The sequence below is a fragment of the Carassius auratus genome, chromosome 44 (genome assembly GCF_003368295.1).
Source record: "Carassius auratus strain Wakin chromosome 44, ASM336829v1, whole genome shotgun sequence".
Taxonomy (NCBI): Eukaryota; Metazoa; Chordata; class Actinopteri; order Cypriniformes; family Cyprinidae; genus Carassius; species Carassius auratus.
Genome location: NC_039286.1, coordinates 6,377,770 through 6,405,091, shown reverse-complemented (window position 1 = coordinate 6,405,091; position 27,322 = coordinate 6,377,770). Strand labels below are relative to the sequence as shown.

The 27,322-nt window shown below is 35.5% G+C and overlaps 2 protein-coding genes across 5 annotated transcripts; one reads left to right on the top strand and one right to left on the bottom strand.

The window, feature by feature from the left end:
• Positions 1 to 3,082: 3,082 nt before the first annotated feature.
• LOC113062287 (stathmin domain-containing protein 1-like) lies at positions 3,083 to 13,429 on the bottom strand. Of its 3 annotated transcripts, none has more exons than XM_026232031.1 (5): positions 13,262 to 13,429; positions 5,595 to 5,745; positions 5,292 to 5,425; positions 4,559 to 4,690; positions 3,083 to 4,428 (listed from the first exon to the last, which is right to left on the bottom strand). In XM_026232031.1, exons 1-5 carry the CDS (start codon positions 13,400 to 13,402, stop codon positions 4,168 to 4,170), a joined length of 819 nt encoding a protein of 272 aa, XP_026087816.1. In that variant the 5' UTR covers positions 13,403 to 13,429; the 3' UTR covers positions 3,083 to 4,167. The 3 variants fall into 3 exon arrangements, with proteins under 3 accessions (XP_026087816.1, XP_026087817.1, XP_026087818.1); XM_026232032.1 differs by lacking the exon at positions 13,262 to 13,429 and adding an exon at positions 6,092 to 6,460; XM_026232033.1 differs by having other exon boundaries at positions 4,251 to 4,456.
• Positions 13,356 to 23,628, top strand: LOC113062285 (phosphatidylserine synthase 1-like). 2 transcript variants are annotated; one of them, XM_026232030.1, is made up of 13 exons: positions 13,356 to 13,579; positions 14,089 to 14,180; positions 14,501 to 14,545; positions 14,632 to 14,756; positions 15,601 to 15,759; positions 16,360 to 16,511; positions 16,734 to 16,875; positions 17,989 to 18,101; positions 18,504 to 18,569; positions 19,646 to 19,745; positions 20,237 to 20,305; positions 21,020 to 21,086; positions 22,102 to 23,628. In XM_026232030.1, the coding sequence occupies exons 1-13, from the start codon at positions 13,389 to 13,391 to the stop codon at positions 22,194 to 22,196; spliced, it is 1,416 nt and encodes a 471-aa protein (XP_026087815.1). In that variant the 5' UTR covers positions 13,356 to 13,388; the 3' UTR covers positions 22,197 to 23,628. The 2 variants fall into 2 exon arrangements, with proteins under 2 accessions (XP_026087815.1, XP_026087814.1); XM_026232029.1 differs by having other exon boundaries at positions 22,099 to 23,628.
• Positions 23,629 to 27,322: the final 3,694 nt, after the last annotated feature.

The following is a 27,322-nucleotide window of genomic DNA, read 5'->3' as shown; positions in this document are numbered from 1 at the left end:
GGGCCCTTAGACGGCACTGCCTCACATACAGGAATGTTACTGTAATGGAAACACAACATGGGCTCAGGAATACTTCCAGAAAACATTGTCGGTGAACACAATCCACTCTATAGGTCAAAAAAGAAGCCATATCTTAACATGATCCTGAAGTGCAGGTGTCTTCTCTGTGACAAGGCTCATTTAAAATGGACTGTGGTAAAGTGGAAAACTGTTCGGTGGTCAGACTAATATAAAATTTGAAGTTCTTTTGGAAAATTGGGACGCCATGTTATCTAGACTAAATAGGACATAGACAACCCAAGTTGTTATCAGCGCTCAGTTCAGAAGCCTGCATCTATGATGGTATGGGGTTGCATGAGTGTGTGTCTTGCATTTTCCAACATGACAATGCCAGACAACATGCCATACTGCATTAATTACAACATGATGGCAGCGTAGAAGAAGGATCCGGGTGCTGAAATGGCCAGCCTGTAGACCAGATCTTTCCCCCATAGAAAACATTTGGCGCATTTTAAAGAGTAAGATTTGACAAAGAAGACCTAAGACAGTTGAGCAACTAGAAGCCCGTATAAGACAAGAATGGGACAACATTCCTATTCCTAAACTTGAGCAGCTTGTCTCCTCAGTCCCCAGATGTTTGCAGACTGTTATATAAAGGAGAGGGGATGCCACACAGTGGTAAACATGGCCTTGTCCCAACTTTTTTGAGATGTGTTGATGCCATTAAATTTAAAATCAACGTATTTTTCCCTTAAAATGACATTTTTGCTGTTTAAACATTTGATTTCTCATCTGTGTCTATTCTGAATAACATTTGAAATTTGAATTTGAAACTTCCACATCATTGCATTTTGTTTTTATTCACAATTTGTACAGTGTCCCAACTTTTTGGGAATTGGGTTTATATATATATATATATATATATATATATATATATATATATATATATATATATATATATATATATATATATATATATATATATATATATATATATATTATGTTCTGTAATATTTAAAAAAAATGTGTTCAGTGGTCACCATTTGATTAGAATTATTTCACCGGCTTTAATACATGACATACAATAACATGAATTTGTAGAAATATGCATACTTCAGGACATAGCTGCTATTTATTCCAACATCAAATTAAAATCAGTTAATAATTAATGAAAAGTATAATATAGCATTCTAACATTTCCTTGACATATGAAAGGCGCATCTTTACAACAATCACCGACAATTACAACTGCTGATGACAGACCATCCCAATCTCCTTTAGCACATAAAGAACAGACTATTTTCTAGGTCTCCATATAATTGGGAGGAACATGATATGTCACCAGGTAAATTATTAAACAGCCTTCTCATTTAGACCATACAACTTCCAAAGCACTTGGGTGATGGAGTTTTTGTGGAAGCTTGCAACCCGAGAACTAGCCTGTGTAGTGTGACCCGCCAAGCCATGTGGAGATCCTGACGCCCGTGGATGGATAACTGAGGCTTTATATAAAAAATATCAGGTAGGAACTCGATCTAGAGCATCCATGAGTCAACTAATTTATTCATGCCGGGCCACACGCTCATTAAGCTGCGAGTGGAGGCGCTGTGAGGGAGATGGCTTTGTGTTTCAGCACAGTTACAAAAGGAGGCCTATCCTCTTTCAGGCATTTGTCTACATTTACCTACAAGACATTGACTTGCACAGTTTTATGGGCAACCACTGAATAACTTGATTAGCAATCAATTTAATAAAATTTGCATCAAAAGGAATATTCCGGGTTCAGTTGACAAAGCTTAACTGACAGCATTTCTGAGATAATTACCACCAAAATAATTTTTCTATAAAAAAGCAAAAATCTAAGGTTCTGCAAGGCATTTACATTGAAAGTCAAAGGGATAGGATATAGGATTCAAAAGCAGAAATGTGAAGCTCTTTTTATAAAAGCTCTCACATTCATTTTTATGCTAAAACTTTAAACTTGGTAAAATTGGTATTGTTATTTTTTTACAGCTGTTTTAGGAGTTATGTTGTCATGGCAACAAAGTTGAAATAAATTACACAGAAAAGTTTAACATGCTTCCACTAAAATCATGTTACACCAGTGTTTTTCTTCATAAATAGTTTTTTGTTATTTTTTATTTTCTTTTTCAAAGTTACAGTAATTTTGTCATTCTTATTAGTTTTTCTTTTCAAATGTGTCTTTATAGGTTTTATTAATATTTCAGTTTTAGTTTAGTTATTTTAGCACATCAAGTTAAACTAAATGAAAATTTGAAATGTTGCCTTGGAAAAATATTTTTTTTTTAATTTCAGATAAATTAATATAAGTAATGAACATGAATATATATTTATGGATTCCATTCCATTTTAAATGCCATATTTCTTTTTTTGTTACACCTTAAAGTACTGTTGATCGAGCTTAACTTGAACCCTTTTTCTTGAACTCAGAATTTTCCATAAAGTTAATGGATATAACCTGTCTTGTTAGTTCTTCTCCTTTTCAAGTTGGGTTTACACTAATGGAATAGTTTATAATAGACTTAATGCTGATTTTGCAGGGTAAACAAAAAGAACGAGAGACTACAGAGATTTTGGAGAGCCCTCAACACAATCCACCTGTCAAACACAGTCACTCACTCTCACAAACACACATTTATGGCCTTCAGAGGTCATAGGTTTTAGCGAACAGCTGACGACTCTGAAAGCCACACAAGTCATAAAAGGTTATAACCGTATACTTCGTTTATTTGGATAAAGTCTGGTGAAATATAGTTATGCTGTACATATTTTTTAGTGTTTGAGTCCGTGATGCTGATTTTTATATGCCATCATATAAGCCTGTCTAAGAAGAGCCAGTTTGACTGCATAACTGCTTTGATAGAGGGGGCATTTTCAAATGTAACAGGTGGGACCTTTGGGAATGTCAGTGCAGGCAGACAAATCACTGGCAGCTGTAACAGCACACACACAAGTACAAACACACACACCCTCTCTCTCTCTCTCTCTCTCTCTCTCTCTCACACACACACACACACACACAACAGATGACGTTTTTTTTTTTTTTTTTTTTAAGGTATCTTGTTTTATTTAATTAGCAAATTGCAAGAGGCCTAGTTACTTAAGACAGTTAAACCATCATAATTACAGAGATAACATGCAAAGAAAACAGCAGAGAGCCATCTCAGACTTCCGCTGTTCCCAAGACAGAAAACAAGTCCCCATTTCAGCCTACTACATAAGCTAAGTAGCGCCACCTTGTGGACAGCCATTTACCTTCATTGGAAGGTAAATAATTGCAACTGAGTGTTTAAAAGAATATATTGATTTTTGGAAAAAATATCTCACAGATTATTCTAATAACTGATTGCATATAAAAATAGTTTACATGATAAACTGTACATAAAAGGTTTGGGGTTGGTAAGAAATGAATGCTTTCATTCAGCAAGGATGCATTAACTTGATCAAAAGTCACAGGAGAGACATTTACAATGTTACAAAAGATTTCTATATCAAGCAAATGCTGTTCTTTTGACATTTCCATTTATCTAAGAATCCCGGGTAAAATGTATCATGACTTCCAAAAAGAAGATTAAGCCAAATATCTGTTTTCAACATGGATAATAATAATAGGAAATGTTACTTGAGCAAAAAAATATTAGATATATTTTCTATTTTTACTGTATTTGGAAACAAATAAATGCAGGCTTGGTGAGCACAAGAGACTTTTATACAAAAACATTAAAAATTCTTACTTGCCTCAACCTTTTGAATGGTGTATGTTTAGTACAAGAATAATGTTCTTAAGATTCAAGACCTATGAGCACTATAAAAGAAATATCTCATTGGCAACATATATATCATGCTGAATTATCATTCCTTCTAATCAATGTTCTGCTAGCTACAAAATGATTGCATCAACCTGTTTACACTTATTAGGCACATATTTCCATTTCTTTTTCTATATAATAATGTAAAACCCAAGGTCAGAATTTGATCTGAGCCATACCCTGTATTAAAATAAACAAGATTAATAATGTGAATAACATGTAAAGTGCATGTGCAACTCTAAGAATGTAACTTAACTTGACTAGATCAAGCTGCTTCTGGACGTATGGCTCAGTTTATCCTGCATGTGTCATTCTGAAACACACATAAGCAGCAGGTCTAAAATCCCTCATCTGTGCCTTCAGTCTGTTGGAGTCTGGAGCTGGAGTCATTTTCCAGTTCTGGGGAATCAGTAAGCCTCAGGTGCCCAGACTCTCCATTGATTGGCATCTGTAGGTGTTTGGTTCTGGTTGGGACAGGAAGCTGTTCAGAATGGAGCAGTTCCGTGGGGTCGAGTTCCCCCTCTGCAGTCACTGGGGCAGTGACACGCGGCCGCGCTGATTTAATCCTCAACCTGTGTTTCAGGTCCTGCTCTTTCTCCTAAAACAGATGTTTCAGCTAATCGCAGCTACAAACAATTAGATCAAATACAGTGTACTGAATATTACCTGAGGGATTTTAAATTCATTAAAAGTGAATGAATGATAAATGTCATTTGGTTCTGCTTCACCTTTCTCCTCTCCTCCACTTGTCTCATCTTCATCTCAATGTCTTCCTTTCTGGTGACTTCTTGTTCTTTGCGAATTTTCAGTGACTCTAGCCGAGCGGGTGGCCTTCTCTTTGGCTTCTCAGCATCATCCATCTAACAGACATTATACATTTTTGTTGAAATTATCATGCATACACACAATATGAAATTTTTATTACAGATTTTCCTTCTATTGAAGGAATAGTCAACTAAATGTTAGAGTGGATTAAAGACTAAAGATCATTATCAAACTAAATAAACTCCAAAAAGGGTGATCAGGACCACAACCCTGTCTTGTATCAAAGGGTTTATTTTGGAATTATGATCAGCTAAATAAAATAAAAGTTAGTTGCCAGTAACAATGGTCAAATACACAGTTTAGAGCTCATTACACAAAAAGATTTGTATTTTAGAGATTCTTGTAATAATAAATAATTATAAGCATGCAATAAATAAATAAATAAATAAATAAATAAATTCCAATGCAATGCGTAATTCAAAATACAGGTAAAACACCTGTCATCAATCATTAAGAAATATTCCTTTATATTAACACTCTACCCTTTTTTACAGACTTTTTATATTAACACTCTGCCCTTTTTTACAGACTTTTCTTAAAATGTTGTTTAATGTGAGAAAATGTAATATTTTAGACATTATAGCAGCTTTATTTAATGCTTTTTATATTTCAGGATTTATACTTTTCAGCCCTCACCATGATGTCGTAGGCTTCCCCACTTCCTCCCTGTCTTGGCTGAGCTGGAATTATTCCTTGAACCAGCAGTTGCTCCAGGATCTCACTGGACTCAGGCCTCTCTTCACTTTGCTGGGCCAGTCCAGGACTCTGGGCTAGATTTCACACAACGTGTAGGTCAAAATAATCATTAGATTCAGTTGATTTCCTACATTCTATTTGATATGTTTATTCCATTTCAGCTTTCCTCTGCACTTTCAGTCAGCAGTTTTTGGTTCATTTAAAGTGAAATAAAATCAAGCTGTCCTAGAATTTCGATCTAACCTTGTAGCGGTGGCAGCATTCTAGGTACAGATCCAGGTAGAACCGATGGCTCTGCTGCATCAAGACTGACCCCGCTATCTGTGGTCATTTTGGACACTGCAGAGTCACCACGAGAGCCTCCCTGAGCCACAACAACCTCCAGAGTTTCGCTCTACAAAATAAAAGCAAAGTCAAATATAAGTCTTCATATAATAGAACATTGACAGCCTAAATTGTCAGCCTGTCATATAGTTTATCTGGTCTGTTGGCTGTTTTTTTTAAAGGATTTAGGAATGTGAAACCAGGCGAAATCAGCTCAGACCAGCTAAAGCATTTTGTTTTGTCTAATTATTCATCTAATTCACATAATATAGACTATTAAATATCACAGCTGAGGGAAAAAACCAATTATCTTCATCAGTTTCCTCATTTGTTTCAACATATTATAACCACTACCGACTCGTTTATTAATTCATATTCGAAATCATAAATCGAATAACAAAAAGATTACAGCTGACCTCATTTCCGTTCAGACTGTTCGGTTTCACGGGTTCAACCACCGTGATTTTGGAGCTCCCACAGCCCATGTTTATCGCTCAGGACAGCGCGAGCATTCAGCGCGGCTCCGGAACTCTTTGATCTGTGTCAAGTTCTCATACACTGTCGCATTCCAACACATGAGCTAAGAACTCGCAACCATCGTCGTCATGGACTCTCTGCGTTGCTACGATTCGTTGCTACAATAAATCTGACCCCTTTCCAGAGGTCATGTAACCTGTTAGGTTGCCTTGGCTTTGCGCTAGTCAATAATAAAACAAGGGTTTATACTGGTAATTGATTATTCAAATAAAAGTGGCATCAACATTGTTCAGTTAATTTGTCACTATTCATTAGAATTAAACCAAACAGTGTTTTCTTACTATTGGCAACAAAGCTAACTTTTCAGTAATATAATATAGCCTATATATATATATATATATATATATATATATATATATATATATATATATATATATATATATATATATATATATATGTTTGCTATAAGTAGCAAAATGTATAGTTTCTGTTTGGTTAAATGATTCAAACACAGATACTTAAAAAAATTGTTTACATATTAATTCTAATCAGTTTGCCTATATGGTCAGTTGGTCATCTGGATCCCTTATGCACCCTTATATTATATTATATTATATTATATTATATTATATTATATTATAATGTTTTAGGCAAGGCATGTTTATTTATATAACACATTTCAATGGTAATTCAAAGTGCTTTACATAAAAGAAAAGAAAAATAACAAATAATCACAACAATAAAACAAATAAATAAAAACGGCAAATGATTTAAAAACTGATTTAAAGACTTAAAATAAATGTAAATCAGTTAAGATAGAAAATTGTTATACATAAAATATAGTGCATATAATGTATTATAATTTTAGTGCATATAATGCATACACAATTTTCTTTGAGAGTAATATTTATATGTATAAATATATATATATTTTTTCATCAAATCTAGATCTGATTTACAATTATTTTTTACGTCTTTGTATGAGTGTTGGCAATAATCCACATAGTCTGATGAGTCAGACCTATAATTGGTGGGCTGGGTGTCTTTTATGGTTGTAGTTGTGGAAAGGTGTCTAGGTGACATATAATGTGTAATAGAGATCTGTCAAGCCATGGCCAATTGTTTTATGACAGGTATGTAATTAAATGTAGCCAACACATCATCAGTAAATTTCCAGTAAATGTAGCCAACACATCAAATAAAAAGGAAATAAAAACACTGGCATATGAACTGAATGTCCAATGGGATTATTACACTCTAAAAACTGCTGGGTTAAAAAATAATCCAACCTTAACCACGCTGCTGGGTCACTATTGGACAGAACACGCGCTGGGTTGGTTTGACCCAGGTGCTGGGTTTTACCGTTTAACCCATATTACTGGGTCATTCATTTGACCCAACCAGTGGGTAAAATTAACCCTCTTGCTGGGTTAAGTCAAACAAATAGTTTAGTCAAATAAATAGTTATTATTTAATAATAAATAGATTATTTCCTGTCTCACTGCCTTTATTCATTAGTTACAAATATATTTTATATTACGAATGTAAAATAATAATTGTCTCTGTAATACAATAAACCAGAGGCCATGTATATGTGATTTCAATCTCATTTAATTTAAAACATTATTTCTTTAAAAACAATACATTTCTTTAATACTTTGTTTGTATACAATATTGAATACATTCTTTAACCCCCCATCCCAACCCCCACCCACACACCCTCTGACATTCACCCTTCCCCACAGACTTTATAACAAATGTAAATCTGTCCAAATATTCAGGCATTAAAAGTCATTAAACAACTAATTTGAACTCTCATACGATTACAATTTAATTTATTAAGATGTGTTGATTTAAGAACAGCAACAAAATAGATTTTAAAATCATCTAAATATCATGTGGCCCTGAAACCACTGTTGTTCTCAAAAACTTTACAGAGGAGGACTCTTTTCCTTCAATTTGATATACAGCATGCTGGAGAAACTCCCAGGTGAGGAGACACTGCTTGGTGTACTGAACATCAAAAACAAAAAAAGCTTTAAAGCAAAGATCAACCGCCTCCAACAAAGACTCAGTCTCAATCGCGTGGCCTGGAATAATGGCAGAGGTCTGTGATGTCCCCCTTGTCTCATCACTGAGGCACAGAATGTGCAGCAATGCTCCAGTCATCTCATGGTTTAAATATTCAACCATGTTGGTCCCAACCTGTTGATTACACACAATAACTTAGAGTGTTGTAATATAACTGACATGCTAGTTAAGCTTTTTGGTGGAAATATAAAAAAAAATTGTATTGCAAACATTACCAAATATGACAAAATGTGTATTTACATATTTATAGTAATGGTAATAAAAGAATAATTTGGACTAATATTATCAACATTTAGGCATTAAAAAAGTCTAAATATTACTGTAATGTTGATAGTGTCTTTAACATTAAAACTCACAAACCCGCTTGTTAATCTCCTGACTGGCAGCACTGATGATCATTTAGATAAGCTTAGATCATTTTCAGCTTAGATAATTTACATTTATGCATTTTGCAGACGCTTTTATCCAAAGTGACTTACATTGCATTTCAAGATACACATTTACATTCGTATCAGTTTTTGCTTTCCCTGGGAATCAAACCCATAATATTGCCATTGCAAGCGCCAATGCTCTACTGTTTGAGCTACAGGGAAGATAATGTTACACAATAAAATTAAAGATGACATGCATGGTAGGGTATCATGTAAGTTTAAATTTTAAACTGACGCCTGTCCATCGAAAATAATCCAGGCGGAAATTCCTTTACACTACTAATCAGAGCCAGATGTGACGACACATACTTTGATAAAGGCCTATAGTTTTCTCATTTAAATGTTATTCTTCAGGTAAAATGTTATGTCCTTTTTTATGGTTGTTTACTTACAATACTTTTTGTTTTCTCATTTACTGGTTTGGTTCATTTGAAGCAATTTTCTTGATGTGGTTTAAATTCTAAATAACTGCTATAAGAACAAGCTAAAAAGGAAGCACCATCACCAGTACTCTGACTTGCGATATAATAGCTGTATATTCTTAGTATACAGACAGACATTTCCAGTGAAATCGGACTCGACAGCTCAAATTATAAATCATTATTATAAATGTACCGTTGTGAATCGGGGGGGAAGTTAAAGGATTAGTTCTCCCCAAAATGAAAATGTCCTAATAATTTACTCACCCCAATGCCATCCAAGATATCCATGTCTTTCTTTCCTCAGTGCGAGAGAAATTATGTTTTTTGAGGAAAACAATGGACTTCATTGGTTGCCATCGTTTTTAAGTCCAAATGCAGTTTCAAAAGTCTTTGAAGTGTTTAAACGTGCTGTACACGATCACAGCTGAAGAAGAGGTTGTTATCTAGTGAAACGATAGGTCATTTTAATTTTTTTTAAATTATAATTTATAGACTTTTTACCTTCAATAGTTCGGATTGAGCTGATCCACAAACGGACAGGGAACTACGTCATCATGTTGAAAGGTCATGCCAGCGCCGGCAGAAGTACCGCCCCACTGTTTACAATGCGACCATAAGTAGGAGGATAGTTCAAATAGTATTTTTTGCAATTATATATATATAGTAATAATATTCAGTGAATATGAATAGTAAATGAATAACATTCTGATGAATATGAATAGTAGGCGTGACCTTTCAACGTGATGATGTAATTCCCTGTCTGTTGATCAGCTCAGTCCGAACTATTGAAGGTAAAAAGTCTATAAATTATTAAAAAAAAAATTAAAATGACCTATCGTTTCACTAGATAACAACCTCTTCTTCAGCTGTGATCGTGTACAGCCCATTTAAACACTTCAAAGACTTTTGAAACTGCATTTGGACTTAAAAACGATGGCAACCCATGAAGTCCATTGTTAGAAGAAAAATCCAGAAATGTTTTCCTCAAAAAAACATAATTTCTCTCGCACTGAGGAAAGAAAGACATGGATATCTTGGATGGCATTGGGGTGAGTAAATTATTAGGACATTTTCATTTTGGGGAGAACTAATCCTTTAAGGTGACTGGGACACTGGGAAAAGACACTGATCTTTCATGTACTTGCTCAATAACAGATTTTTGTAAAAATTTGTATCCAAAAGAAGTTACGAATTGCAGCTTTCCTTAACTTTTGTTGGGTAAAGCTGCAGTCCATAACTTTTGGTGCTCTAGCGGTTAATAAACAGAACTGCATGCGTTTTGCGGAAGAACATTGTAACCGGAGTTACTCTTTTTATGTCTATGACGAGTCACACAGGTACTGTGCTCCTCCGCCAGTCTAAAATAGTCTGAATATAAAGACTTATTATATAGGTGTACCGTTAGTGATTCAGGATAAGACAAAAACACGATTTGGAAAATGGATTCATGATGTACTCACTCATTATATACTATTTGTAAATTTTGAACACACACAAAAAAAAGGTTATGGACTGCAGCTTTCAAAATTATAAATATTGTAAATTATCAATATTGTAACCCTGAATTACTTTCATAGTTATCAAGCATATCAAACAGTGCAAATGTCCACCCTTATTGAAGTAGAAACACTAAAGCAAAACTTACAAGTTGCATGTCAATAAATGACTTCAGGGCCTCCTCTGTGGTGGGTCTGAAGACCTTTCCTCCTCTCCTGTAGATGGATGGGGGAAGCAGAGTTGCCAGGACCTTCAAAGCTGTCTCCTCTTTAGTAGCTAAACAATTTGACCAAAATACATAAAGTTGCATTAACATTTATATAGTATGCTGTATATAACAATTCATATTTCTAAAGTAGCATTTCTGACTTTTCTTAACACTGATTATCTCTTCATCACAGAACCTATCTGCACATAATTATCTGATAATTATGTGTTCACATGGGGAGTTTCTTGACGAAGTGACATCGCCAACTACTGACCTGGCATGCATACAGCCTTTTAAATCATTTTCACAGATCCGTGTAAAAGGGGATCGTTTTTAAAACGTTGACGTCTGCTTTTAATACATCGTTGCCCTCTAAACATTTCTGAAATTTCGGCCCACGGTCATATCCGTTTAAATCTTTATTCAGAGCATTGCCATGACAAGTATAAAAGCAAGGCTGTAAAGGATAAACTCACCGTGTTTTAATGGCATCCGCAGTAAAAAAAAAAAAAACAAAAAAAAAAAAACAAAGCTGTATATAACTCCTAGATCTATTTTTCCACAGCTCATATTGACTGGGGAGTTTTATAAAATTTTCTCAGACAGATATTTTTGAGTGTTTCAGCAGAACACAGTAAATAGCAGTACAACTTGCTTTTAGAGATGCACGTCACAGCCTCCCGTGTGATGGCAAAGATGGCGCTGATGAATATAGCAAAAAAACATTATTTGGCCTCAGAAATTCTTCGCGCACACTCGGCAGATGACCACTGTCTTAATAACGTTACTAAATTATAGTCTTAGCACCTAAAATCTTGTAATTTGTTTTCAGGGCGAGAAAACGCTTCACATGAAATCGATTTATTTCTCCTTTCCTCTGACGCTGTAAAGATTGCACGTCATTCATATAAAAACCTTTTTTTGTTTGTTTTTTTCTGGTTCAGAGTCCGACAGAGACTTTACAGAAGACACACGCAGACTGTGCTGGAACTTACCTCAGTTGCTTTTTCTGACGAGTATTTCTAAAATACAGCAGACTTTCCACACAGAACTCACTCACTATTTCCCGCCGATTTACGTACGAGCACTGTGAGGGACTAACTTACTGCGCTTGTAGGCCTATGGATTTCATACAAAACGCTTTCCTCACTTTTAAATACGCAACGTCCACAATGAATACGATAATAATTACGTGATTAATTTACAATTTAAACAGCATATTTCAAAAAGGCTGCATATATAGGCTAGCTGGTTTACAACTAAGGATTTAAGGATGCTGCATTTTGTCAAAAAATCTAACACTAGCAGTGTTTATTTAATGTTTCACAGAATAAATACGTTACCCCTCACACTTCCATATCAAAGACTGTATGTTGAACAGTGAAATTAGCTTCCTGTTACCACAACTTATTAAAAATATAGGTAAACATTAATTTAACTTACCATAAAACACTGCCCGCTCCGAGTGCGTGCCTCCTCCAGTCAGAAGTGAAGAATCCAGAAAGTTCCGCAAAGAATGAAGTAATAAACCAGTTGCTGGGTCAAAATAACCCAACCAACTGTTTATTTGTGAATGACCCCGTTACAAATCATTTTACCCAGCATGAGCAACCCAATAATGTGTTTACAGTACCCCAAACAACCCAACTTTTTGACCCAGCACAATCAACCCAACAATTTGTTTACAGAAACAACCCAGCATTTTTTTGAGTGTATGGCCCATTATGTGGCGCGCACACACACACACACACACACACACACACACACACGCATGTTTGTTTTTGTGAAAAGTGGGGACATCCCATAGGCATAATGGTTTTTATACTGTAGAAACTGTATATTCTATCGCCATTCACCAACCCTACCCCTACCCCTAACCCTCACAGGAAACTTTGTGCATTTTTACTTTCTCAAAAAAACTCATTCTGTATGATTTATAAGTGTTTTGAAAAATGGGGACATGGGTTATGTCCTCATAAGTCACCCTCTCCTTGTAATACCTGTGTCATACCCATGTCATTATACAGAGCTGTGTCCTGATATGTCACTAAAACATGCCCACACACACACACACACACACACACACACACACACACACACACACACACACACACACATAGGCTAACTTGAAAATTCCTCCCATTATAACATAAAGACAAAGAACGAAAGAAAGAAAGAAAAAGAAAGAAAGAAAAAAGAAAGAAAAAGAAAAAGAAAGAAAAGCTTTAGATTCAGATTATTTAAACTGATTTTAGATCGGACTGAAATAGATGAAGAACAACAGAGAACATCTCCAATGTGAACTTCTGAAGTAGATCCGCTTCACGCGAGCGCGCATTCAGACCAGAAGATGGTAGTCTCGCTCATCTTTTCTCCAGTCAACGCCCACGAACCCTGAACGAACCCGCCTGAAACAAAGCTCTGCAAATGGGAGAAGCTCTTATAACATCCTGCTTTTACCCAGCCAATGAAGTTGCCAGAAATAGGGCGGTAATAACATCTCGACCCACTCAACTTCAGCGAAATTCTGTCAGAGAAACTCGGCGCTGGCGGAGTGGAGTGTCTTCTGGATCCGTTGTAAGTTTGGATGAGACCAACCATGGCGCCCAATCAGGGTTCCAGGATGCTCAGTAAAGATGACGCGAATTATAAACTTCACTTTCGGATGATAAACGAGCAACAGGTGGAGGATATCACCATCGATTTCTTCTACAAACCGCATACCATTACTTTACTGACGCTCACCGTTGTCAGCATAATGTACTTTGCGTTTACGAGGTAAGTAAACAAACAGCAGGTTTACGGCAGGACACTCCTGTCAGCATGGCAACGGCAATTCAGAGCGCGTGACAGCGTTCAGTCAAGCCGACTGCATCAGCTTAAATAGTTTAAATGGAATTAAGATATTTTGTTAGAATGTTGCCAACGCAGATTAGGTTAACAACTGCTTTAAATTATTTGAAAACCTTAAATATTACACTAAGCTCATTAAAAATAGTTTTCATTATATTTATATTGTTGTTTTCAAAAACTAAAACTAATAAAATTATGAAAACTTTAACCAAAATGAAAATGCAAATACAAAATATAAATAATAAAAACTAATAAAAATACTGACAATAGTATCTTCCTTTTACTATACTGGTCTGTCTTATTCTCCATTTGCCACACACACACACACACACGCCCATACCAGAGTCTGGTGACAATGTGAAAGGTTAGAGTTCTGTGATGTAATAATCATGGCTCTGATATGTCATCTGAACCTCGTGTTTTCATTATGGCAGGGATGATGGTGATTCTGATAATAACCTGCGTGTGGGTCTGCTGCTGGTTGGCTCCTTCTTTCTTGTTATCAGTGTTCTTGCCTTCCCCAACGGTACAGTAATTGTTTCATTTGCTTCTCAGTAGTATTAAATACTTTTTAACTGGATGCAAATTGACTTTTGCCGAGTGCTTTCACTGCAGGAAATTTCTGTCATTATTAACTCACACTCATGTCTTTTCTTCAATGGAACACAAAAGCAAATATTTGTAGTAGAATTTCCAAGCTACACTTTTCCATACAATAAAGCCTCAGGCACTTGCCTAAATCTCTCTGAGTACATAGGAATGACATGAAAATGAACTGTCCATTTAACAAGTTTTATGTCCCTACTAAATATATATGTCTTTCATTGGATTAAAAACATCTTTTAGGTCCTTTCACAAGACCTCATCCTGTTATATGGCGCATGGTTTTTGGTGAGTGACTGTTAACAGTCTCTTCTTGTGTATCAGCGGCTGAGTTGACTCAACGTCCAACACCTGGATCTATTGGCACTTTTCAGGTCTCAGTGTCCTTTACTTCCTCTTCCTGGTGTTCCTCATCTTCCTGAATTGGGATCAAGTGAAGGTGCTGTTGTATTGGCTGGACCCCAATCTACGTTACGCCACACGAGAAGCAGATGTCATGGTGAGTGATATCCAAAAAAACTAAATTCATCCTTTTGTGAGAGGCTATAAAGTTTTTTGTCATCAATAAAACCATCACATCTTATACTCTTTGTTGCTGTAGGCCAACATTTTGTGTTTATATAAACAGTAACAAATCTGTACTAGCAGTTCAAGTCATTATTTATTTTCTCACTTCTCAACTGGTCTGTCCTATGTTTTCTGCAATCTTTGATCTTGTTAAGTTCATCCGGTACTTTCAGGTAATTTTCCTGATTCCCATAATTATAATTCATTTACAAACCAATATAAAAAGTCTGTTGCTGATGCATAATTATTGAACATTTAATTAAGGCAAGTTAAAATAAAAAAAAAATAAAGTGCATCCTTTTTTATACAATCTGTGATTTCCTGTATAATGTCATCTTTGCCTATAGCCGTATAGCTGAAACCCTCCCTTCAGTGTGTGTGTGTGTGTGTGTGTTTCTAATCCGGTGAACTATGATTAATCAGTGTAAAGAGATAATGCCAGCTTTCTGTAAGAGGTTTCTATGTAGCTCAGAGGACGGCCTGACTGCGGACATCCAGCCAATAGGATTATTTGAATCTGTCCATTGACATCAGGCTCCATGTCATTCACTGTATCTAATTCGCCCCTAATTTGTGTCAGTTTTTATTTTCATTAATTTGTAAAATTTGTGAAATTTGTTTCTTGAAAATAAAAGGCTTATATAGCCCTTATATGTCGTATAGCCAATAAAATAATCTATAGTGTAAATAATTATTATAATTTTACTATCTAATTTTACTATCTAATTGTTTAATTTTGTTTTAATTATTTATTTATTTTATCCCAAATTGTACAGGAGTATGCCATAAACTGTCACGTGATTACATGGGAACGCATCCGGAGTCATTTTGACATTTTTGCCTTTGGTCATTTCTGGGGCTGGGCAATGAAAGCTCTACTCATCCGCAGCTACGGCCTCTGCTGGACCATCAGCATCACATGGGAGCTCACAGAGGTAATGCATTTTATATATTTAAACTATTTAAATGTCAAACGTTTGGGGGCAGCTTGATTTTTTTTATTTCATGTTTTTTTAAGAAGTCTCTTGTGCTCACCAAAGCTGCTGATTTGATCAAATAAATACAGTAAAAACTGTTTAAAGCTCCATATATAAATGTTTTTGGATATGGTTTGACACCATGAGTGGGTAGATGTCTTTCCCAATCGAATGCCTTAGAAAATAAGCAGCTGCTTATGCAATAGTACTGATTACGCAATTTCCTCCTAACGCCATACTTAATCTGTAAGAATTCATTTAAAGGAAATATGACTAAGTGTTATTTGATTAAGGAAATAAAATAGAAAATCACAGTTTGAGGTAAACCCTTCTAGTATCCTATTGAGTATAATTTTTATAATTGACAGATTTATTGTTCGAGTCGTGCCTATTATTATTATTATTATTATTATTATTATTATTATTATTACTGTTGACATCATTATATAAGCTGATGCCTAATATTGTAGCAGTGAAAACCGCCTGGATTGTTATATAGGGCACACCACCACTTGTTGCATTATATTTCTCTCTTCTCTCTCTTTCTTCCTCATTCAGTTGTTCTTCATGCACCTCCTGCCAAACTTTGCAGAGTGCTGGTGGGATCAAGTCATTCTTGACATCCTATTGTGCAACGGAGGGGGCATTTGGCTTGGCATGACTGTGTGTCGCTTTTTAGAGATGCGTACCTATCACTGGGCCAGTATCAAGTAAGCTCTTTTTATTAATTCTCTTTTAAATTCATCTGGGGCTGTTCCCCATGAAACCAACATTTGTTCCAACATTAGCTATCTGTGTTAACTCCAAACCTGTTTTGCGCTACATTCTTGTTGGATCATCTGATCCAGGGTTTTTATGAGGTAGTGTACAAGGATGTTCGTGTGTCTAGGATTATTGTAAACAGGTCGTTTGTGTGTTGTGAATGTGTTCAGGGATATCCACACCACCACAGGCAAGCTGAAACGGGCTGTTTTGCAGTTCACTCCGGCCAGCTGGACGTATGTGCGCTGGTTTGACCCCAAATCCTCTTTTCAGAGGGTGGCTGGAATCTACCTCTTCATGATAGTATGGCAGGTGTGTGATGCTACAGAAATCTACTTGATGGTGATTGTGATCTAAAATATAAGTAGTATGGAAAGCCTCTCAGTTTACGCTACATTCAGGTTTAGTATGTTGGATATGAACCGAACCAGCAGTGTGAAAATTTACTTTAGCCATGATTTTCCAAACTGGGGGCATTTAAATTATAGTCACAGTGAGAAAATGAGTGTTGATGATAATTAAGATTTCATTAGGATTACATTATGTATTTTTAATGAGAACCTTAATAATCTAGCTTGACAGAAAATACTTGTTTAGCCTGCTTATTGCGACAAAACTGCATATAAAGATTCCAATCAAAGTGCTCAACGCAGGTGCTCAGCCACAAAATATTTCAAACAGGAAAATCAAAGATGTTTCAATCTGGTCATCATCAGGTCTGATAAAGAGCTTTTATGCACGAAACCTTTTCCTGTTTGACAAAACTGCATATCCCATCTTTCACTGTGATAATATAGAAAACCATTATTTTTTGGATTTGTTTTATTATTTTAATATATTTTAAAATATAATGTATTCCTGTGATGGAAAAGATAAATTTTCGTCAGCTTTTACTCCAGTCTTCAGTGTCACATGATCCTTCAAAAATTATTCAATGTTGATTTGCTACTCAAAAAAAAAAAAAAACACTTTTCTTACTAATATTATTATCATTGTTGAAAACATGATTCATACCTTTTGTGTAAACCTTAATACCATTTTTTTCTGGATTATTAGAAGAATAGAAAGTTTAAAAGAAAAGAACAACATTTATTTGAAATGGAAATCTTTTGTAACAATGTAAAAGTCTTTACTGTCACTTTTAATCAATGTACAATGATCAATATAATGCATTCTTTCTAAAAAAAAAACTATTAATTTCTTTAAAAAATTTAGCTTAATGAACACTAGTGTAGATAAAGCATCACTTACACACCTAATGTACCCTAAAAAATATATTCAGTTTAATTGAAAAACAGCAAGAAATATAAAATTGTTCAGTACATTCATTTGGGCTTAAACAAACAGAAGCAGACCACAGTATGTATCTTTTTGATTCTTTGGGTTTTCACTCACGTTTGTCCTGTTTTTTTTGCTCTCCTACAGCTCACAGAATTGAACACATTTTTCCTGAAGCATATCTTCGTATTCCAGGCCTCTCATCCTCTCAGCTGGTGCCGGATCCTCTTCATTGGGATCATCACTGCCCCCACAGTTCGGTAATGTTCCAGCGTAATCCCTTGAAATGAACCTTTCTTTGTACTGGTACATCTCACCCGACCGAACAATACTAAGAAATTTCCGATTTATTTTTGCTCTGGCCTCGTTTTGCTTATCTAGAGATCAGGATCATTATCTCTTCAAAATCTGATGTACTAAAGCAAAGTCTTTTGAGAATGAGAATGCTATTTCTTCAAAAACCAGTTATATTTATTTATTGAAATGCTTTATTTATTGTGGCGTGTGATCCGATGATCCATAAACATCAATACAGAAATGCTGTTTTTCCAGCCATATAGTCATTCTAAATTAATATTTCATTTTGGATAGTGAAGTTTGGCCGATGTTTTATGCCAGAGGTGTTGAATTATTTATTTTATTTTTTTATCATTTGCATTTAGGCAATACTATGCATATCTAACAGACACCCAGTGCAAAAGAGTAGGAACACAGTGTTGGGTGTTTGGGTAAGTATGTTTATTTATCTAATGCAAACGTTCTATGTAATGTCTGTCAAAATAAGGATTTGTAGAGGTCATATTAACAGTAAAGCCAGTGGTTTTTCCAGTTTAGATGTTTTGGGACTTATAATCAGCAACAGATGATGACTTATAGGGTTAGTTCTTCAAAAATGAAACTTTTGTCAAAATTGACTCACACTTATGGCATTCCAAACCTGTATGAATTGTGTGAAACATAAGGAACACATTTGTGGAGCACATTTTGAGCAGCTTACATTGACAATGAAAGTCAGTGGGGTCCAGTGTTGTTTTGGACCCCACTCACTTTCATTATGTAAACAAAAACATTATAAAATATTTTCTGCTGTGTTCCGCAATATAAATAAAATTACACTGGTTCTGAGAGACATGACAGCATTTTCATTTTTGGGTGAACTTAGCCCTTCTACATAAAGACTGTGTCATGAAATTATTCTGTCTGTTTTTGAACTTATTTTTCTGAACTTACAGTGATATAGATACTCAGACATATAATACATAGGTTTAGTTCCATCCTGCCACAGCTGGTTTTGTTAGAGTCAGGTGATTTGTGTCCTGTTTACCAGACAATCTCACTTTTTCCATTCTATTCCAAACAATGCAGGTATTTTCTCTTGGCTTTAAGCTCCAGGTCTGATGACTAGAGTTAACAAACCTCACTTTTGTATTTGTAAGTGCTACAAGTCTAAAATGCTCATAGAGATTTGCCATTGTGCATTAAACAAAGTTATGTTTATTTATTTGTTTTTTATATTGAAAGAGCGTTTATTTACATGGTTTCACAAAACCTGAAAGATGTTCCGTGGCGCTAAAAGTATTTGATACTTTTGAACGCTTAAAGGGATAATTTAACTATAAATTAAAATTGTCATTTACTCACCCTCATGTGTTTCCACAAGTGTGAACGCTTTTTTCTTATTTATAGAAACGAAACAAAAAATACCACTTAGTTTGATATATTTTTATGCAATGTAAAGAAATTCATACATTTAAATTTTTCGGGAATTGCATTTATGAGTGTGTGCTTCTGATATTCCTTTTAGGGCCATTGCTTTCCTGGAAGCTCTGGCTTGTATCAAATTTGGACAAGACTTGTTCTCTAAAACACAGGTTCTTTATGTTGTCCTTTGGCTTTTGTGTTTGGTGAGTTTTGGTGAAAACAGTATCACTATTATTATATATTTATTAATTTATACAAAATAATTCATGAATTTATTTTTTTATATTACTATCTTTTTAAAATAAAATTTGTTTTAGAGATGTGTTTAGTGTTTTTCTTAACAGATATTCAAACCTTAACAAATATTGCTGTACTTTGACTATTATTCAACAGTTGATTATGTTTGTTTATACATCTGTAGTTTGCCCTGAACGTTTACAGATTAAAACCTGTGTTTCTATTAACTAAATACAGTGGGGGATTCAAAAGTCTAAAACCACATTGAAAATCTGAGATTCAAAATCTCATTTAAAATATTCAGAAGTACAGAAATGTTTAAAATTCAACTTTATTTAAAAAGCTAATTACTGGATCACGTGCAAGGGAAATAGACCAAATACTACGAAATTTTGAATCCCACATTATGTGTGGTGAAGTCTCATACATTCTCTCTCTTTCTCTTGCCACCTTCCAGGCTTTTATTACTTTACTCTGTCTGTATGGAATGATTTGGTACGAGCAGAATTATGGGAGGAGACTGAAGGTAAAGGACCATATTTATTTGTCTGTTACAATAACTTGATATACTGAGAGATACTACGGTCCTTAATTAAAAACTGTAGATTCTTCAGCAAGAATATAAATCTAGTTCAGTCAACTGATCATTAAAAATTTGACAGAATTTACATTAGATTCATCCCAAGCAGAGTGCAATTATGAATCAGCTTTTAATGAAAGTAAACACATTCGTACAGGCAATGGTCAATAAACAGTAACAGGGTTATCAGAGATGAGACAAAGGCAGAACAACAAGACAGGCGAGTGATCGGGGCTGGCAGCAAGTAGAGTAAACAACAGTTTAAAAAAACAGGCCAGGAGAGTCAAAAAGGCAGTCAGCGAAGAATCCAAAACACAGGACTCCACAAGAGAAGATGACAACACCCAGAAATGTCAGTCAGGGCAAAACAAGACTTCACAAAGAGTGGGTGTGAGGCAGAGGCTTAAGTAGTCCCATAAACAAGCATCAGGTGAGCTCATAATCAAAGTCTGGTACGGGCTGATGGGAAATGGAGTTTGATGGGAAAAGTCACAACTCAGGTGATGGCGACCTCTGGTGATAATAAAGGGGGAACCACAGAGGAGAAAGTCACAATTGAGGTGTTAATAATTTGCTCTGGTGTGAATTTTGGTTTATTTTCCTGGTTTGTGCTGTAGACTTCACATATTGATAAAATGACAACTCTCTTAACTTTGACAGAACATTGCAGACTGTGACGACAGCACCATTATTGACACGTATGACAACATTCTTGAAACTTCCAAAGGTAACATGCAATCTGATTTGTTTTAGAGGGTTTGTCAAATGACCGTAAATATCTAGAAGTTGAATGTTTAAAGAAGATTTGTGACAGGCAATTTCCTTTCAGTATTTTTAAATTTTCTTCCCTGTAGATTAAAATAAAAATAAAATAATTGTACTATGATATTAAAGGGATTGTTCACCCAAAAATGATATTTTGATGTTTATCTGCTTACCCCCAGGGCATCCAAGATGTAGGTGACTTTATTTCTTCCGTTGAACACAAACTGAGATTTTTTACTGAAATCGTTTTACTTAAGTCTGTCAGTCTTATAATATAAGTGGATGGGAATCACGACTAAAACATACAATAAAAAAATGACAACTAAAAAAACATCCAGAAACAAAACCAAATGAAAGCCTGCAGCTCGTGATGATACACTGATGTGTAAAGACACAAAACGATCGGTCTGTGGTGTTAATATACTTATAAATCTGCGATCCATCATAAAAGAAGAAGAAGAAGATTCCTCACGTGCCTGCTTGAGAATGCACTCAGGAGGTCGCCCTTAGGAGAGCTCTAACAGTTTGCACATTCTGTGAATCAGAAGTAAAAACATTATAAATACTTTTCAGTTTCTTGCACAGACAGATCGTTTTGTGTCTTTACACATCAATGTATCGTCACAAGCCGCGGGGTTTCATTTAGTTTTGTTTGTGTGTTATTTTGTTTTGTTTTATTGTATGCTTTAGCCATGTTTCCCATCCACTAACATTATAAGACTGACAGACTTCAATATTTTTAGTTAAAAATCTCAGTTTGTGTGCTACTAAAGAAACAAAGTCACCTACATCTTGGATGCCCTGGGGGTAGGCAGATAAACATCAAATTTTCATTTTTGGGCGAACTATCCCTTTAAAACCATATTAGGACCGCTTGAGATTTATGTACCCCTCAAATATCTGAATAGCATTTAATCTGGGTTTAAATCTTTATTTAACACCAAAATGTATTCTTACATAATCACTACTATTAGCAGAGAAGAACTCCAGTAGTAATTCCACTTCATCAAGGAGAAGAAAAGGAGGCTCTGGAAAAAACAAAACAATCAATGGAACAAGCGGCAAGAAGTGACCACAGCTAGATTCAGTGGACCACAAGGGGTTAAAGAAAGAATATGTCATAAGCGGATGAATAGAGGTTAAGTGGTTAGCTGGGTTATAGTGTGCAGACACAAGAAACTGTTCTATAAACAAGAGGACACATTCCAAACCACAAGCCTCTGTCTTCACTATATACACTAGTTTTTATTTTCATAGCACTTGGAAGGAAATTATGATTTGTGGTATGCCAGGATTATGGGAAATGACACAATGCACACTTTCCAGTAGCACTGATGTGGCTCTCATATTTAAAAATGTTGGAAGTGTCTGAGCCGGCGAATGTTTGCGATGGCCCTCGTAATGAAATGAGCTCAATGCTGCCAGGCTTTCTGTAAAACATGAAGGGAGCGTTATTGAGCTCTGATGATTTCATACAACCAGTATTGTTAATACAGACCAAGCCCTGTCTTAAATTTTGCACATTTTACTTTAATCAGTGAATGTTTTGTTGACACATAAGCATTTATCAGGGTAAGAAATTGAACGCATCATTTCATTGTGAGCTTAAAAGCAAGCTCTACTTGTTATAATGTAGTATGATCTTGGCACAGCTGTTCCATTATCACAACATTTACAGTTTTTCAGTCTTCTATTTGCTCTTTTAAATTAACACTTCAGGGTTGTTGATGGAGAGGCCTTTTGCATTAAGAGCTGTTGATTTACTTAAATGTAATCTGATTCAGCTTTTTTGGCATCATGTAAAGGTGGTTTAGAAATTATGACATGGTGTTGTGTCAGAATGTGTTGTCATTTTTTCTATACTTTTATAGTTATTGCTTTGTATTTTAACTTTTGTGGAAAGATTAAATCTGTGTATGTGGGCATGTACATACATTTCTGTGTGAGACCTTCAAATGACTATGCATTTGTACATCCAGATTTTTTAAATAGCTGTAATTTTTGAAAAACCTACATTTAAGATTTTTTTGCTGGTTTTTTAGGCAGGAATGCTTTTTTTTCATGGGTTATTAATACTAAATCGTAGCCTATGCCTGTATTACTACCTTTTTTTTTTTTGCTTTTGCTTTATTTAATTCTGTTTTCATGGACCAAATTGTTGAGCAATACCCAAGCTGTTAGTTATGGTATACAGACCCTAAAACATCAACATCTAAAAATAACTGTTAACATTTTAGTTATGAATTTTGTATGCTTCTGCAGTTTTGGAAGGTGACCAAGAGTCTGCATAAAATGTGAAGTCAAACTAGAATCCACCACAGCAGTGTTCTCATATCTAATTATTTAATTATTTGTGATAATCAGGAGCAATGAGGCATGACCATTTTGTTTGAGATTTATGAATGAATGGTTCAACTTTCCATGGATATGAACCTCCTCAAGGAGGTGTTATTTTCACTTTCTTAACACATATACTAACATTTCAAATAAAATACTGAATTGAAGTCTCTTGGTTGTTAGTAATAGTAGTATAATTGTTTTAGTTCCTATATGTGGGGGGAATATAACTGTATATGTTGTTGTTGTTGTTTAAGAATTTTGCAGTGATATTGCTGTGTTTACCTGTTAAGTTCTAGAAAAAATACAATCAGTATTTAAATCTGATTATTACAGGACCAAAAAGGATGTTGAACTAGGAGCATGTGGGGTCTGGTTTATTGGTTACGATCATGAATCTGATATAAAGTTTTTATATAGATCTATACATTTCAGAATGAATATCTCCCTCCCTTGTAATTTATCCAACATGCCATTTAAGAAATACGTGTAATTAATGTTACTATTATTATGTTATTATGAGGAAAAATAAGGTCTGTGGTTAAATTCAGAGTTCATGTTTGATCTATCGACTATGTAGTTTATCTTCTAGGACACTACATTAAAATCTCTTCACGTAATGTTTGCCACAGGCCTTATTTCAGTCATAACCACCGATCTGAATTCCACGGCCGGTTGGCTTACAAGCTGACGTCAGTACCTAAGGTACCTAACGCATGTGTCTGTCCGAACTGCATTTCCCATAAACCACAGCGCCAAAGTGGCTGATGGTATATTGGAGGGCTGCGCTGTGACAGCGGAGCTCTATCCGGCGAAGCGCTAACTGAGCAGACGCAATCTAGATAGCCATGGCGGCGACAGGAGGAGGGAAAATCAGATCAAGAAGACACCACATCGCTTCAAAACCTTATGCCAAAGGCAAACAGGTAAATCAAACGAATCCCTAGTCGCCACGGCAAGGATTTGAGCGGTTCTTAGCTTAATGCGCACCGGTGTTTAGCCGGCGGGTTTTGTATTTGTGAAACAGTAGACGTTTTGAGGCCTGTTTCAGGCCTCTTCACGTTCTTCCAGCACACGGTCTCAACACTGTCACCGCGATACCGCTAACTCATTTGACTGAAGAGACGTAGCCGTTAAGTGAGGAAAAAGCTCAAAATATGGCGTCAGAGAAGTGAAATTTGAATGTTTTTAAATAATTTTAGACAACCGCGTGAACGCGTTTCAAAACACAAACCGTTAGCCGTTAGCTGCGCCTTGCACCGTCGTCATACAAGAATACTTACATTTGAATCAAAATAACAACATTTTAATGTGATTACCCACTAAATAAAATGCTTTCGAAGCTCACGTCTCCCATCTTTTTGCGCCGTTCAGAGGGTCCACATGTGGGTAACCTGAGCTTCATAGCACTTTTTGGCAGTGTTTTCTTATATTTCATGTCTAAGTCTTAAACTTGTTTGAAGTTCAATTTTAATATGACTAGTAGCGAGTCTGGTACGTTTTGCATAAATACGGAAAGAACAGGTAGTTAACGTAATGTTACTAGGTTTGTCATCATGAAGAAAGGCGGGATGAGTGCGTGTTCGTGGCGTGTTTTCAGAGCGATCTGGAAGCATTCACATGCTGCTTTATGAAAAAAATAAACAGTGCAGTGACTAACGCACGTTCATGGATTAATATCATTCCATGTTCTATGACAGACATTTTAATTAGTCCTTCACTAATCTTAACCAATCATAAGCTATACTAGATTTGGCTAATAACTTTAGCAATATTGATATCATTTTGCTTTTTGCGAGATAAGACCTGTGTTTTAGATAAATTAAGTAGAAATGATATAATTGGAAATACCGTTTTTTTTTTTATAAATGAGATGTATATTTGGTAAAGTGCTCATTATCATAATGTTAAAATAGTAAAATCATATATTTTTATTTTTAGTCTAAAGATTAAACTGTTACTCTGTCAAAGAAACAAATGGAGCCGTTTCAGCATAATGGTTATTATATAATATATACAAATTTGTATCTGCATTTAAAAACATTGGTCTCTAATTCTAAACTCATGTTTTTTTTAGTTGTTTTCTAGTCTGATCTGATGTAGTGATTTAAAACTGTTGGCCATAGAAAGTGGGATTGGAAGTCTCTGTTCTTTTGTATTGCATTTACATTTTAAATGTTTAGCATCTTAAAAATCATGGAAAGGCCCATATTTTTCTGTTGACACTGTATATGTATGTGTGTGTGTATGTATGTATGTATGTATATTTTTTTTTTCTCAATGCACATCATTGCAACTGGTCCCCCCCCCCCCACACTGGTGTTGCATAAGCTGCACACACTTGGATAGCCCTTTTTTTCCCCCCAGAAAAAATCTTAAAATGTGAAAAATGTATACTCTAGATGCTGTGTTTGATTAAAAAAAAATTCACATTTCACCTTTCATTTGAAATGCTCCTGTACAGTTGTATTTTTATACGTACAAATCTTCTGTGGGGAACCTCACTGGAAATGAGTTAAAACTGCATGTAATATTGATAAAAAAATGCTGTCTCTAAGCCATTTCAGTGAAGTATTTCATCACATCACAACTTTTTCAAAGTGTGTCATGTCAGTTACACATGTGCATTTTAACACTGTGCAGAGATAGTTGAGCTTGCAGGTGTGTTTACTAGATTAGATGACTTCCTAGAGTGCAGTATAAAGTGTAGTTAACTGAAGTTATTATTTTTCCTGTACACTTTGAAACTCTGCTCTCCACACATTTTTGGTAGTATTGATTGGCCATGTTGACCTTGGGTAGCATCATGTGTGCACTGTTGACAGGAAGTGACTTATGTTGTAACCCTGAGCTCACGCATGAGGCCACAGCCATTAACACAGCTGGATTCGTATGCCGAGTGCATGCAGCATGTTTGTAGTTTATCCTTTATGTAGTCTTCTTGATTTCAGAGTAAGGCAGGAAGATTAATTGCGCTCTGGCCTATATTTAAATCAGTATATATAAGCATTAAAGGCCTTCCATTTTGATTGCGCAATCTCTCCCAGCTCTTCTGCTGAGGCCAAATGGACTATTTAGCTTTCCCACCTGCTTGAGGGTCACATGCTTACAGTATTCAGCCAAAGAGCTAGTCTGTGGTGTTGCTGTGTCCAAACCCAGGAGCTCAGTTACAGAACAATAAGGCTGTAGTGCTTGCACAGTGATTTGGCCCCCAGGGCCTCTTTTTAGATGACAACTGAAGCTCTCAAATCCAGGCCCTCTCTAGCCTTGGGGGCCACCACTGTTTTCTGCAAGCATGTTAACTCCTGAATCAAAGTTTAGGATGATGTCTTTCCTTGCAACTTGGGCTCCATGCTTAGTAGATAAGTTGAAGGCCACTTGAAACATGGAAAACTGTTTTTACTTAAAAGTGCTTAAAGGATTAAGTACACTTCCACGATAAAAAAAAAAAATCCTGATAATTTGCTCACCCCTATGTCATCCAGGATGTTGATGTCCTTCTTTCTTCAGTTGAAAATAAATCAAGGTTTTTGAGGAAAAAAAATTCAAGGGTTCTTCTCCATATATTGGACTTCAATGGGGACTGATGGGTTGAAGTTCCGAATTAGCGGTTTTCAATGCAGCTAAAAAAGGGCGCAACATGATCACACCCAATAAATAAACGTCTTGTCTATTAAAAAAACACACATTTTAACCTACAAACGGTCGTCTTGGACTAGCTCAAACTTCCAGGCATTACATAGTCACGTTGGAAAGGTCACACGTGACGTAGGCGGAAGTATACACCAAGCGTTTACAAAGTGAATGCAAAGAACATGTAAACTCTGTTTGCTAAAAAAAGTAAAGCGATTAGGGATGTTC

Bases quoted from the DNA above. Each gene is read 5' to 3' on its own strand.
- LOC113062285 (XM_026232029.1), top strand. From the start codon at position 13,389: ATGAGACCAACCATGGCGCCCAATCAGGGTTCCAGGATGCTCAGTAAA. The intron at 14,181-14,500 runs GTACAGTAATTG...AACATCTTTTAG, and splicing joins TGTTCTTGCCTTCCCCAACG to GTCCTTTCACAAGACCTCAT. The intron at 21,087-22,098 runs GTAACATGCAAT...CACTACTATTAG, and splicing joins CATTCTTGAAACTTCCAAAG to CAGAGAAGAACTCCAGTAGT.
- LOC113062287 (XM_026232031.1), bottom strand. From the start codon at position 13,402: ATGGTTGGTCTCATCCAAACTTACAACGGATCCAGAAGACACTCCACT. The intron at 5,746-13,261 runs GTAAAAGCAGGA...TTTATTTTGTAG, and splicing joins CTGGCAACTTCATTGGCTGG to AGCGAAACTCTGGAGGTTGT. The intron at 5,426-5,594 runs GTTAGATCGAAA...TGTGAAATCTAG, and splicing joins AATGCTGCCACCGCTACAAG to CCCAGAGTCCTGGACTGGCC.